Here is a 12,370-nt window from a genome sequence, read left to right as displayed (position 1 = left end):
ACCTATTAGCCAAACTCAACTAGAAGCCTAAGATAAGGGAGTATTTGCATAGTTCACATTGGTCAGTCTCCAGGGGACAAACACTAAAGAAGAATGGAGAGTGGATCTGGAGAGGCAAACAGAAGATATCCAGGATACAAGTGGACAGGGATGGGAAAGAGAGTAAGAGTGTGGGAAAATGAGAACAAGAGAGAGAATGAGAATGAACATGATGCAGAATAAATATTAAGATCAGGACTTCAATATTAGGTAACATTGAGTTTTAATTGCCTTTGAGGTAGCTGAGGGGCGAAGTCCAGCAGGAAGACCTATACTCAAGACTCAAGGCTTAGGAGCTAGATCTTTGTTTACAGACAAGACTGCCTAAGTAGCACAAATAGAACAGCAATAAAAGAGAAGAGGGGCCCCCAAGCTAAGAGACACTTGCCATTTTTTCACTATTCATTTATTTTTCATACAATTCAGCTGTTTTTCTCCCTGTCGCTCCACTGGATGTGTACTTAATAAGGATGGCATAACCAATAGACAATCTTCAGTGCTTACCTTTTTTATGCTCTCTAAAGCATTACTTAGTAAAAACTTTAAATATCTCTCTTTGCATTTTTCTTTTTTTGAAATATTTTATTTATTTATTTGACAGAAAGAGAGACAGTGAGAAAGGGAACACAAACATGGGGACTTCCCTCTACGCTCCATTTCTGCAACCATTCCACCTGCAATGTTGATGTTCTCTATGGCTCTATCCTTAGCTCTCATCAGAAGCCATGAAGGCAGTGGAAAACATATTTAGAGCACTGAAAGAAAAAAAAACTGTAAATCAGGAACTCTAGATCCAGCAAAAGTATCCTCCAAGAATGAAGAGAGATGAAAACGTTTCAAAATAAACAAAAACAAAGAGAATTCATCATTAGTAGACATGCTATACAAGAAATGCTAAAGAGCATACCTGTAGGCTGAAATAAAAGGACACTAGAAAGAAAAGAAATCACAAGGAAAATTAGAAAATATTTAAGACAAATACAATATAAAACATAATATTCCAAAATTCATGAAGTGCTGCTACTAAAGCAGTACTTAGTGGGGAATTTATAGCTGCAAAATGCCTATAGTAAACAGGAAGAAAAATCTCAACTCAATAGCCTAGGCTTGCACCTTAAGAAACTAGAAAAAGGAAAGCAAACTAAACCCAAAGTGAGCATGTGGAAGGAAATCATAAATATCAGAGCAGATATGAAAAAAATAGAGAATAGAAAAATAGAGAAAATCACAAAACCAAAATTTGGTTGAGATAAGCTCACATGGCAAACCTTTAGCTAAACTGACCAAGAAAGAGAGAAGATTCAAATTACTAAAATTGGAATTGAAAGAGGAGGACATTACTATAGATCTTAAAGAAATAAAAAGAATTATAAGAAGAAACAATGAGCAATTGTACACTAACAAATTAGAAAAGCTAAATGAAATGAAATTCCTAGGAAGATGACAGAAACTGATTCAAGGGAAAAAGAATATCTGAATAGACCTCTAACAAGTAAAGAGGTTAAATTAGTAATTTTATTTTCTTTAAGGTTTCACTTATTTATTTATTTGGGAGAGAGAGCATGAGGTAGAGAAGCAGAAGAAGGAGAAGCAGGCTCACCATTGAGCAGGGAGCCCAACTTAAGGCTCGATCCCAGAACCCCAAGATCATGACCTGAGCAAAAGGCAGACACTTGACCGAGTGAGCCACCCAGGGGCTCTCCCCCAGTGATATTTATTAAACTCAATCCAGCAACATGTAAAAAGAAGTATATACCATGACCTACTGAGGTTTATCCCAGGAATGCAAGTTTTTCAACACACACACAAAAATTAATGTAATATACCATATTAATAAAGGACAAAAACAACACAGTCATCTCAATAGGTGCAGGAAAAGTACTCAACAAAGTACTTCATAATAAAAAACACTCAGCAACTAGTAGGAGAGCCTCCTCAATCTGATACAGCGCATCTGTGAAAAATCCCCAACTAACATTAACAAACTTAATGGTGAACTGAAAGTTTCTGTTCTCACCACTTCCATTCAATACTGTACTGGAGATTCTAGCCAGGACAATTAAGGAAGAAAAATAAATAAAAGGCATCCAGATTAGAAAGGAAGAAGCAAAATTATTTCAGATGACATGAACTTATATATAGAAAATCCTAAAGAATCCACAAATAAATTATTACGGCTAATAAACAGATTCAGCAAGGTTGTAGGTAACAGATAAGTATATAAAAATTAATTGTATTTCAGGGGTGTATGAGTGGCACAGTTAAAGCTTTCAACTCATGGTTTTGGCTCAAATCTGATCTCAGAGTTGTGGGATCAGGCCCTACAATGGGCTCCGCACTCAGCACAGAGTCTACTTGAGTTTCTCTCTCCCTCTCCCTCTACCCCTTTCCCTACCTCTCTCAAATAAATAAATAAATCTTTTTAAAAAAAATTGTATTTCAATAAACTAGCAATGAATAATCCATACATGAAATTGAGGAGGAAATTCCATTTATAATAGTATCAAAAAGAATAAAATACTTAGGAATAAATCCAACTGAAGAAATGCCAGACTTGGACACTAAACTATAAAACATTGTTGAAGAAAACTACAGAAGACCTAAATAAATGAAAAGACATCCCATGTTCATTAAGGAGTGCACCTGTTAGGAGCACTAGGTGATGTATGGAAGTGCTGATTTGACCTAAAAGATTCAATGTAATCCCTATCAGAAAAAAAAAAAACAAAAAACAAAAAAAAAAAACAGGTGCCTTTGGGGCCGGGGGTGGGGGGTGGCAGGAATTGACAAGCCAATCTTAAAACTCATATATAAAAGCAATGGACCCAGAATAACCAAAACAATATGAAAAAGAGGGACAAATTTGAAGGATTCACACTTCCAATTTCAAAACATTCTATGCAGCCACCACAGTCAAAACTGTGTAGTACTAGCATTAAGAGACATTTTGAAGACAAGTGCCAATACAATTAAATGAGGAAAGAATAGTCTTTTGACACAACCGGATATCCACATGCAAAAAATTTAAATTGTGCCCCTTATGTACACACTACATAAAAATAAACTCCAAGGACACCTGGGTGGCTCAGTCGGTTGAGCCGCTACCTTCGGCTCAGGTCATGATCCCAGGATCCTGGGATCGAGTCCCGCATCCGGCTCCTTCCTCAGCAGGGAGCCTGCTTCTCTCTGCCTCTGCCTGCCACTCTGCCTGCTCGTGTTCTCCCTCTCTCTCTCTCTGACAAATAAATAAATAAAATCTTTTTTTAAAATAATAAATAAATAAATAAATAAATAAAAAGAATAAACTCCAACAGGGGCCTCTGGGTGGCTTTGTCAGTCAGACATCTGACTTCAGCTCAGGTCATCATATCAGGGCCCTGGGATCAAGTCCCGCATCAGGCTCCCTGCTCAGCAGAGAGTCTGCTTGTGCCTCTGACTCTGCTGTTCCCCCTACTTGTGCTCTCTTTGTCTCTCTCTCAAATAAATAAATAAAAATCTTTAATAAAATAAAATAAACTCCAATAGAACAAAGACCTAAATGGAAGAGCTAAAACTACAAACGCTTCAAAGAAAATATAGTTGTAAATCTTTGTGACCTTGGTTTAGGAAATAATTTCTTAAATATGATGCCAAAAATATAAGCAACTAAAGGAAAAAATCAGATAAACTAGACTTCATCAAAATGAAACTTTTGTACTTCAAATATATGTCTAGTAAAGTGAAAAGACAACCCACACAAAAGAAAATATTTATAAATTTATGTCTGATAAATCTCTAATATTCAGAAAATATTTTAAAATTCTTACAATCTAACTATAAAAAGAAAATACAGGGGTTTTGGCCGCCTGGGCGGCTCAGCAGTTAAGCATCTGCCTTCAGCTGAGGTTATGATCCCAGCATCCTGGGATCAAGCTAGGAGTCAGACACCTTGCTCAGCCTGCTTCTCCCTCTCCAGCTCCCCCCTGCTTGTATTCCCTCTCTCACTGTCTCTCTGGGTCAAACAAATAAATAAAATCTTAAAAAAAAAAAAAAAAAAGTAAATACATGGGCTTGAATAGACACAAAGGATCAGAATAGGTATTTCTCCAAAGACAAAAATGGCCAATGAATGCATGAAAAGATGTTCAACGTATTTAGTCACTAGAAAACCGCAGAGAAATACTCCTTTGTACCTACTATGATGGCTTTAATCAAAAAGATGAATAATAACAAGAACTGATGAGGGTTTGGAGAAACTAGAACCCTTATGCATTTCTGGTGGGAATGGACTTACCATATGACTCAGCAATTCCACTCCTAAGTGTATATCCAAGAGAAGTGAAAACATGCTCATGGTAAAAACTTGTATAAAAATGTTCAGAGTACTAGAGGGTATTATGCTAAGTGAAATAAGTCAACCAGAGAAAAACAATTATCATAATTTCACTCACATGTGAGATTTAAGAAATAAAAGAGGATTATAAGGAAGAGAGGGAAAAATAAAATAACCCAAAATCAGAGAGGGAAACAAACTGTAAGAGACTCTTACCTATAGGAAACAAACTGAGGGTTGCTGGAGGAGAGGTGGGTGGGGGAATGGGGTAAGGGTGACAGACATTAAGGAGCGCACGTGATGTAATGATATATATATATGATATATATCATATATATATATATATATATAACACTAGGTGTTATATACAACTGATGAATCACTGAAGTCTACCTCTGAAACTAATAATATACTATATGTTAATTTTAAAAGATGTTCAGAGCAACATTATCATAAAAGTCAAAAAGTAGAAACAACCCAAGTGTCCATCACCTGCTAAGGGATAAGCAAAATATGGTACATCTATACATTGGAATATTGGCAATTCCATAGACACAGAGGATAAATTAGTTTACACTAGGAAGGGAGGAAGGAGGGAATGGGGAGTGCCTGCTAATGGGTATGGGATCAACTTTGGTGTGATAAAAATGTTCTCGAATAAGATGGTGGGAATTATTACACAAATTCATAAATACACTAAAATGCCCTGAATTATACATTCAAAAGGCTAAATTTTAAGTTACATGAGTTATTTTTTTAAGATTTTATTTATTTATTTGACAGAGAAAGAGAGAGCAGGGGAGGGGCAGAGAGAGAGGGAGAAGGAGACTCTACCTGCTGAGCAGGGACCCCGATGTGGGGCTCAATCCCAGGACCCTGGGATCACCAACTGAGCCAAAGGCAGACACCCAAACAACTGAGCCATCCAGGTGCCCCATGAATTACATTTCTTAAAGGGAGGCAGGGATCTCCTCCATCTCCAAATCCTAATCTTCTTTTCAGAGGCAACTAATGTTATTTGTTTCATGAGTACCATTCCTGAAATAGACTGTATACATACAAAAGTATATTTCTTTGTCTATAGGTCCCTTGTTAAAAACAGAAATACAATCATAGCAGATACACTGTCGTAGACTTTTTCTCTTTACAATAAAACCTCAACATTATTCCTCTTTACAATATAACTTAGTGATTATTCCAATACATATGTAAGTATTCCTCATTCCTCTTGTTTAGATATGCTATAGTTTAGTTTGCTAGTCTTTTGCTGGTACAAACAATGTTGCAATTAATTTCCTTGTGTATATTTCTAGTACATGTATATTAGTGGAACATTTTTCTAGAAGTAAAATTTCTGGTTGAAAATGTTTTTATTGGGGCACCTGGCTGTCTCAGTGGGTTAAGCATCTGCCTTCAGCTCAGGTCATGATCTCAGAGTCTTGGGATGGAGCCCCGCATGGGCTCTCTGCTCAGCAGGAAGCCTGCTTCCCCCTCTCCCTCTGCCTGCCTCTCTGCCTACTTGTGATCTCTCTCTCTCTCTCTGTCAAATAAATATCTTTTAAAAAATGTTTTTATTTTATTTTGATAGATTGCCATTACTGATTTAATATCTCTCTTACTTATTACATTATGAGTTCTCTGAGGACAGGGACCATTTCTGTTTGGTTGACCAGGATAATTAGATTCTAACACACTGACTGACATACTGCTTTATATATTTGTTGATGGACAAGCCTGTACTGCTTTGTTGTACAAAGTGTCAAACGGAGATTCAAAGTGACAACATTCAAAAAAAAAGACAACTATTCAGTTTGTAGAGATTAGAATTCTTTGGGGATTGGTTTTTGTTTGTCTTTACTTTTCATCCAGTTGTTTTTGGTTTTTTTTTCCCTTTTCAACTGCAGCATGTTTGCAAAAATTACGTGATCAGGGGCACCTGGTCGGCTCAGTCCATGTAGTGTGCAACTCTTGGTCTCAGTTTGAGCCCCACATTGAGTGTAGAGCCACACTGGGCTCTCTGCTCAGCAGGGAGTCTGCTTCTCCCTCTCCCTCTGCCCCTCCCCAAGGCTCATGAGTCCTCTCTCCTCCCCCCATCAAATAAATAAATAAAACCGAAAAAAAATTATGGGATCAATTGCAGTGTGTCATTCTAAGAAATATAGAATCCTTAATTTCATCTGCAGATATCAGCATGTTTTATTAAATAGATGCTTACTTCTTACATATTTCAGTTACTCAAAAGAGGAAGGAAGGGGGCAGGTGGATTCGCAACTTTAAGAAACCCAATAGCGACACCTGCTGGAGAAAATGTCAAAATATGCTTTGAATCCATTAAATCAAACATTTTAGATCAGTTTGTTTCTCTTAACTGAAAGGATTTGTTATCTTATCATAGGAGTGCTTGTAATAAGTAAATATAATTATATTTAGGGAAGGTTCTTTGATCCTTCATCAAGTTACAGTTAAAAAATTTTTTTTCAGGATAAAGTCATTTTGGGAACTGATTACCCCTTTCCACTAGGGGAGCTGGAACCTGGGAAATTGATAGAGTCCATAGAAGAATTTGATGCAGAAACAAAGGTATACGTCTTTTGCTTCATGGTTTTCTTCCTGAGTTTTTCCACTCAATTCTTTGGTCTTAGAGTACTTTCAAATATGACAACAAAGAACAAGGGAAACATTATGCTTAATATTCCTAGAATTGTTACTAGAAATAGTGGAAATATTAAAGGGCAAAGGAAGATGTGGTGTATATATGCAATGGAATATTACTCAGCCATAAAAAAGAATGAAATCTTGCCATTTCCAGTGACACAGCTGCAGCTACAGAGTATAAAGCTAAGTGAAATAAGCTGGTCAGAGAAAGACAAATACCGTATGATTTCACGCAAATGAGAAATTTAAGAAACAAAACAAACAAAAGAGAAAACATAAGATGAACCAAGAAAAAGACTCTTAACTATAGAGAATAGATGGTTCCCAGAGGGAAGATGGTTGGAGGGATGGGTGAAATAGGTGGTGGGGATTAAGAGTATATTTATCTTGAGAGCACTGAGTGGAACAACTGAATCACTACATTGTACCTGAAACTAACTTTATGTTAACTACACTGGAATTAAATTTTTTAAATTATTTTTTAAAAGCTGAAAGTTCTAGTACAACTAAATTCATAGAGCCAAAAACAGAAACTGTAGAGAAGCATATCATAGTATTTATGCTTGTATGTTAGATAAACAAGAAAGATGTCTAAGTTTTTCTTTAACATTTCTGTAACAAATCTACCAATTTCAAAAATTGTAATGATTCTGGTTATTTAGATATTGAGATTAAAGTCTTGATTAACAAATACTCAAAGAACCAGAACTCTCAAGTAACGATTTTTTAATTTTGGCATTTGATTTTTAGTGTGGGTAAATGATACTAAAATGTACTATAATGCTGCCACTGCCTATTCTTCCCCTTCAGCTTATGAACCAACATGAGTTTAAAATCAGAATCCAGGGACGCCTGGGTGGCTCAGTTGGTTGAGCAGCTGCCTTCGGCTCATGTCATGATCCCAGCGTCCTGGGATCGAGTCCCACATCGGGCTCCTTGCTCAGTGGGGAGCCTGCTTCTCCCTCTGCCTCTGCCTGCCATTCTGTCTGCCTGTGCTCGCTCTCCCCCCCCCTCTGATAAATAAATAAAATCTTTAAAAAAATAAATAAATAAAATAAAATAAAATCAGAATCCATGTCCTCAGATCCCCTCTCCTTTGTCACTCCCTCCCATCCCACCCGTACCCCACAATAAAACAAGTTCTTCCTCAGGGATTCACTGCAAATCACAACTGAGGTCAAGGGTGGCCAAAGATGAAGACACAGGAACATATAAAATCTTAATGAATCTTATAAAAGTCTCAGTCATAGGGCGCCTGGGTGGCTCAGTCAGTTAAACGTCTGCCTTCTGCTCAGTGACTCAGAGGTCCTAAGATTGAGCTCTGCTCACGGGCCCCCCACTCAGCAAGGAGTATGTTTCTCCCTCTCCCTGCTCATGCTCCCTCTATCTTTCAAATAAATAAACTTTAAAAAAAAAAAAAAAGTCTCAGTCATAATCCTTTTGCATAATTCCTGGCTTCCTTCTAAACTAGAATCCAAGTTCCCTTAACCAAAATTAAACTGAAACCAAATTACCTTAAGTCTCCTGATTTGACCTTTACCAGATAATTATTATTATTTTGTGCCTCTACTTCTTTATTTTATGTGCTTATGACTTTTAAGGTCAAATTATAAAAAATGAAAACATTATGCTCACAAATTCATGATATTCTATATAAGGTTACTATAAAATTATTTATAATAAAATACTGAAACAATCTACAGGATAACAGTTAAATAAATAATATATCCATATAATGGAATGTATATACCCATAAAAAATTCAAAATCAATTCTGAAAGTATCTTAAGTTTAAAAAGCAAGGTACAAAACAACGAATACAGTGTACTTCCATTTGTGTTTAATACACTGTCCACTTGTGAAAAAAAGTCCATATACCTAAATATAAGTATTTGCTTATATATGCATAAAATATCTCTGGGAAAGAAGACAAGAAACTGGTAACTCTGGGAAGAAAAAGTACTGGTTGAATGGCAGTAGTGAAAGGAAGCATCTACAACCTTTGAATTTTGAGCCACATAATTTGTGGCCACCCATTTGATGACCACATCAGCACTGGGAGGTAGACAGGAAGATGCATTCCACCATGTAAATGCAGAGGAGGAAAACAAGATTTAGGTGCTGGGTGATTTGCCAAAGGCAATATTACCTGTTAGATTATAGCACATAAACCTAACACCAAATCCGACATGCAAAAATGTATCTTCTTCAAATGATAGTTGGTACCAACCTATTTTTAAAAGTAAACAGTTTTCTCTTCTAAATATTCCCTTTAAGATGGGGATGGCACAAATGTGTATCAGGGAAGAACCCTGAGTAAGAGGTCCCTGCCTCAAATCCCTCACTGTCCAAGACTGTGTAAGAACCCTGAAGTGATCAAAATATATAGAGATGCATTAATATCCACAGATATTACACAACCCTACGTATGTTTGCTTCTACTCTCACCTACATGGGGCCCTTTGCAAGCTGGACATATATCTAGAAGTTATCTCCTTAACTCACAGTATTTTTTTTAAGGTTTTATTTATTTCTTTGGTGGGGAGGAAGCATGTGCACATGAGCAGGGGACCGGCAGAGGGAGCTGCAGAAACCCCCCCCCAGCAGGGGGGCTCAATACGCAGCTCCATCTGGGGACTCCAGGATCATGACCTGAGGTGAAGGCACAGGCTTTTTTTTTTTTTTTTAAAGATTTTATTTATTTATTTGACAGAGAGAAATCACAAGTAGTTGAAGAGGCAGGCAGAGAGAGAGAGGGGGGAAGCAGGCTCCCTGCTAAGCAGAGAGCCCGATGCGGGACTCGATCCCAGGACCCTGAGATCATGACCTGAGCTGAAGGCAGAGGCTTAACCCACTGAGCCACCCAGGCGCCCCTGGGGACTCCAGGATCATGACCTGAGGTGAAGGCACAGGCTTAACCAACTGAGCCACCCAGGTGCCCCAGCTCACAGGAGTTCTTTCAGTAGGGCTGACCTAGTCTATAACTGGAAAGAAACTGAAGAAAAATTTGGCAGGCCTTTTTCATCTGAAATCTGCAAATTTACATATTTGCATATTCTGAGGTGCTTCATCTACCACTTCTCTTGTGCCAAACTAAAATACCTTTTGTTCAGGCCATGTGAAGGGACAACACCTATGTCTAAAAACTGGAGGATGTCTAGATGACTTCTGGGCACTATTTCTAGCTCACTTGTCCCACAGACTTAACCTGTACCTTTTCTCTATTAAGTTGACCTTGAACAACACAGAGTTAGTAGTGTTGACCCTTTTATCAAAATCCACATATAACTTTTGGCTCCCCAAATACTTAACTTCTAATAGCTTGCCACTGACCAACCAAAAAGCCTTACTGATAATATAAATAATTAACACATATTTTGTATCTTACTTGTATCATATACTGTATTCTTTCAACACCTAACCTTCTACAATTTTTTCAGTAATTCTAGGCTACACAGTTTGTGAGTTTTTTTCAAATTGTCATGAATCTCTGAAGAATTTTCCAATATATTTATTGAAAATATCCACATGTAAGTGGACCTGCACAGTTCAAACCTGTGTTGTTCAAGGGTCAACTGTATTTGCCTCTAAATAGTCCTTGAAACCCATTAGAGAGTCCTACAGAGGTTTCTAAAGAAGGGCATTTTTCCCTAAGGGGGCTTTCCCCCTTCTAATTGTCCTTTCTTCCCATGACCAAGTCACAAACTTAGATTTTAAATAGTGAGGCAGAACAGGGGTCAAGAGATCTGTTGTTTAGAGGTGCCTGGATGGCTCAGTGGATTAAACACTGTGCCTTCAGCTCAGGTCATGATCCCAGGGTCCTGGGATTCAGCCCCACATCGGGCTCTCTACTAAGTAGGGATCCTGCTTCCCCCTCTCCCTCTCTGCCTGCCTCTAAAAATCTTTTTTAAAAAAGAATATTCATTGTTTAACCTACTAATATTTTTCTCTCACACTGGGAAATTCATCTTTTAAAAATTCATCTTTTAAAGACATTCAGTAAAGTATTTTGAAATAACCATTAAGTAATACTTTAAAACCTCTCTTTTCTTTTGCAGGATAAACTCAAAGCTGGCAATGCCCTAGCATTTTTGGGCCTTGAGAGAAAACAATTTGAGTGACTGAATTTACTACAAAGGCAAACATTCAAGAAGATATTTTTTGTTTTTAACTATATATCACACATGCATTACTAAAATCTTATTTTGTGCTATTTTACCCAGAAATAGAATATCCACAAATGTTCTAAATTATTCATAACAAAAATGACTCTCAGAATATGTTTTCATTCTGAAAAACAGCACATTATTTCATGTGCAAATCAAAAATGATACTTCCAGAACTTTTTAAATTCATGTCAGAAATTAAAAAGTAAAGGTCATTAATGATTTATATGTAGAAAGACCAGACTCATTCTGGAGGGCTGAAGTGGGTTCTCTACTTTGAGCGGGTATATGTAAATATATAGGGAGGGCCCCCCAAAAACATTTTTTATTCAGTTTTATTCCATTAGCCCACAACTGGGCCAGGAATGCTTTATAATCCAAAAAAATAAGTGATATACATGTTACATAACCTCTAGAGAGCTTATATTCCAATTAAAGAGGCAAGACACATGTTCATGGAATAATAACTAAGCAATACAATGGGAGGCGCAGAAGTTTCGGTAAGAAAAACTCATCTGGATTCAAACTTGGACAGATCTTCACAGAATTTGGGCTGAGTCTCTAAGGATGGACATGCCTAACTGGGAGGTGGGAAATAGACAAAGAGGCCAAACTATTAAGAACAGGGCTTTCAGGGGCGCCTGGGTGGCTCAGTGGGTTAAGCCGCTGCCTTCGGCTCGGGTCGTGATCTCAGGGTCTTGGGATCGAGTCCCGCATCGGGCTCTCTGCTCAGCAGGGAGCCTGCTTCCTCCTCTCTCTCTCTGCCTGCCTCTCTGCCTGCTTGTCATCTCTCTCTGTCAAATAAATAAATAAAATCTTAAAAAAAAAAAAAAAAAAAAGAACAGGGCTTTCAGACTGAATGAGAACTTACTTATTCTGGAGAAAAGTTCCAGTCTGTAATTTACTTTTACCAGAAGCTCTTTTAGTTTAAAATACTGAGCAAAATGTATAAAGCTAGTTATGGAGATTGCGCAAGGAAATACCAGGGTAGCTATGTTCTACTGAGTTCATTTATGGTTGTCCTACCCAGGCTGCTGAAAATGAAGTTGGTCCTGGGAGGGGTAATGAACATCTGTGGATCATATACCTCTGGCTGAATTCTAAAACCAAATACAATTTTTCAAAGTGATCCTCTTGCTTTAAACTCATTCATAGTTCTTTTCCATCTTATTAGTCCAGAAAACCAAGGGTTGAGTATT

At 37.4% G+C, this 12,370-nt stretch overlaps 1 protein-coding gene across 1 annotated transcript in view; it reads left to right on the top strand.

Moving 5' to 3' along the window:
- The window catches only part of ACMSD (aminocarboxymuconate semialdehyde decarboxylase), a 90,729-nt gene extending 78,857 nt beyond the window's left edge, over nucleotides 1–11,872 (top strand). Inside the window, exons 9-10 of the mRNA XM_032354088.1 lie at nucleotides 6,833–6,931; nucleotides 11,064–11,872. Coding sequence (XP_032209979.1) covers nucleotides 6,833–6,931; nucleotides 11,064–11,126 — 162 coding nt within the window. The 3' untranslated portion in view covers nucleotides 11,127–11,872. The remainder of the gene's footprint in view (nucleotides 1–6,832; nucleotides 6,932–11,063) is intronic.
- Nucleotides 11,873–12,370: the final 498 nt, after the last annotated feature.

This window comes from Mustela erminea, chromosome 8 (assembly GCF_009829155.1).
Source record: "Mustela erminea isolate mMusErm1 chromosome 8, mMusErm1.Pri, whole genome shotgun sequence".
Lineage (NCBI taxonomy): Eukaryota > Metazoa > Chordata > Mammalia > Carnivora > Mustelidae > Mustela > Mustela erminea.
This window is presented reverse-complemented; position numbering and strand designations above follow the sequence as displayed.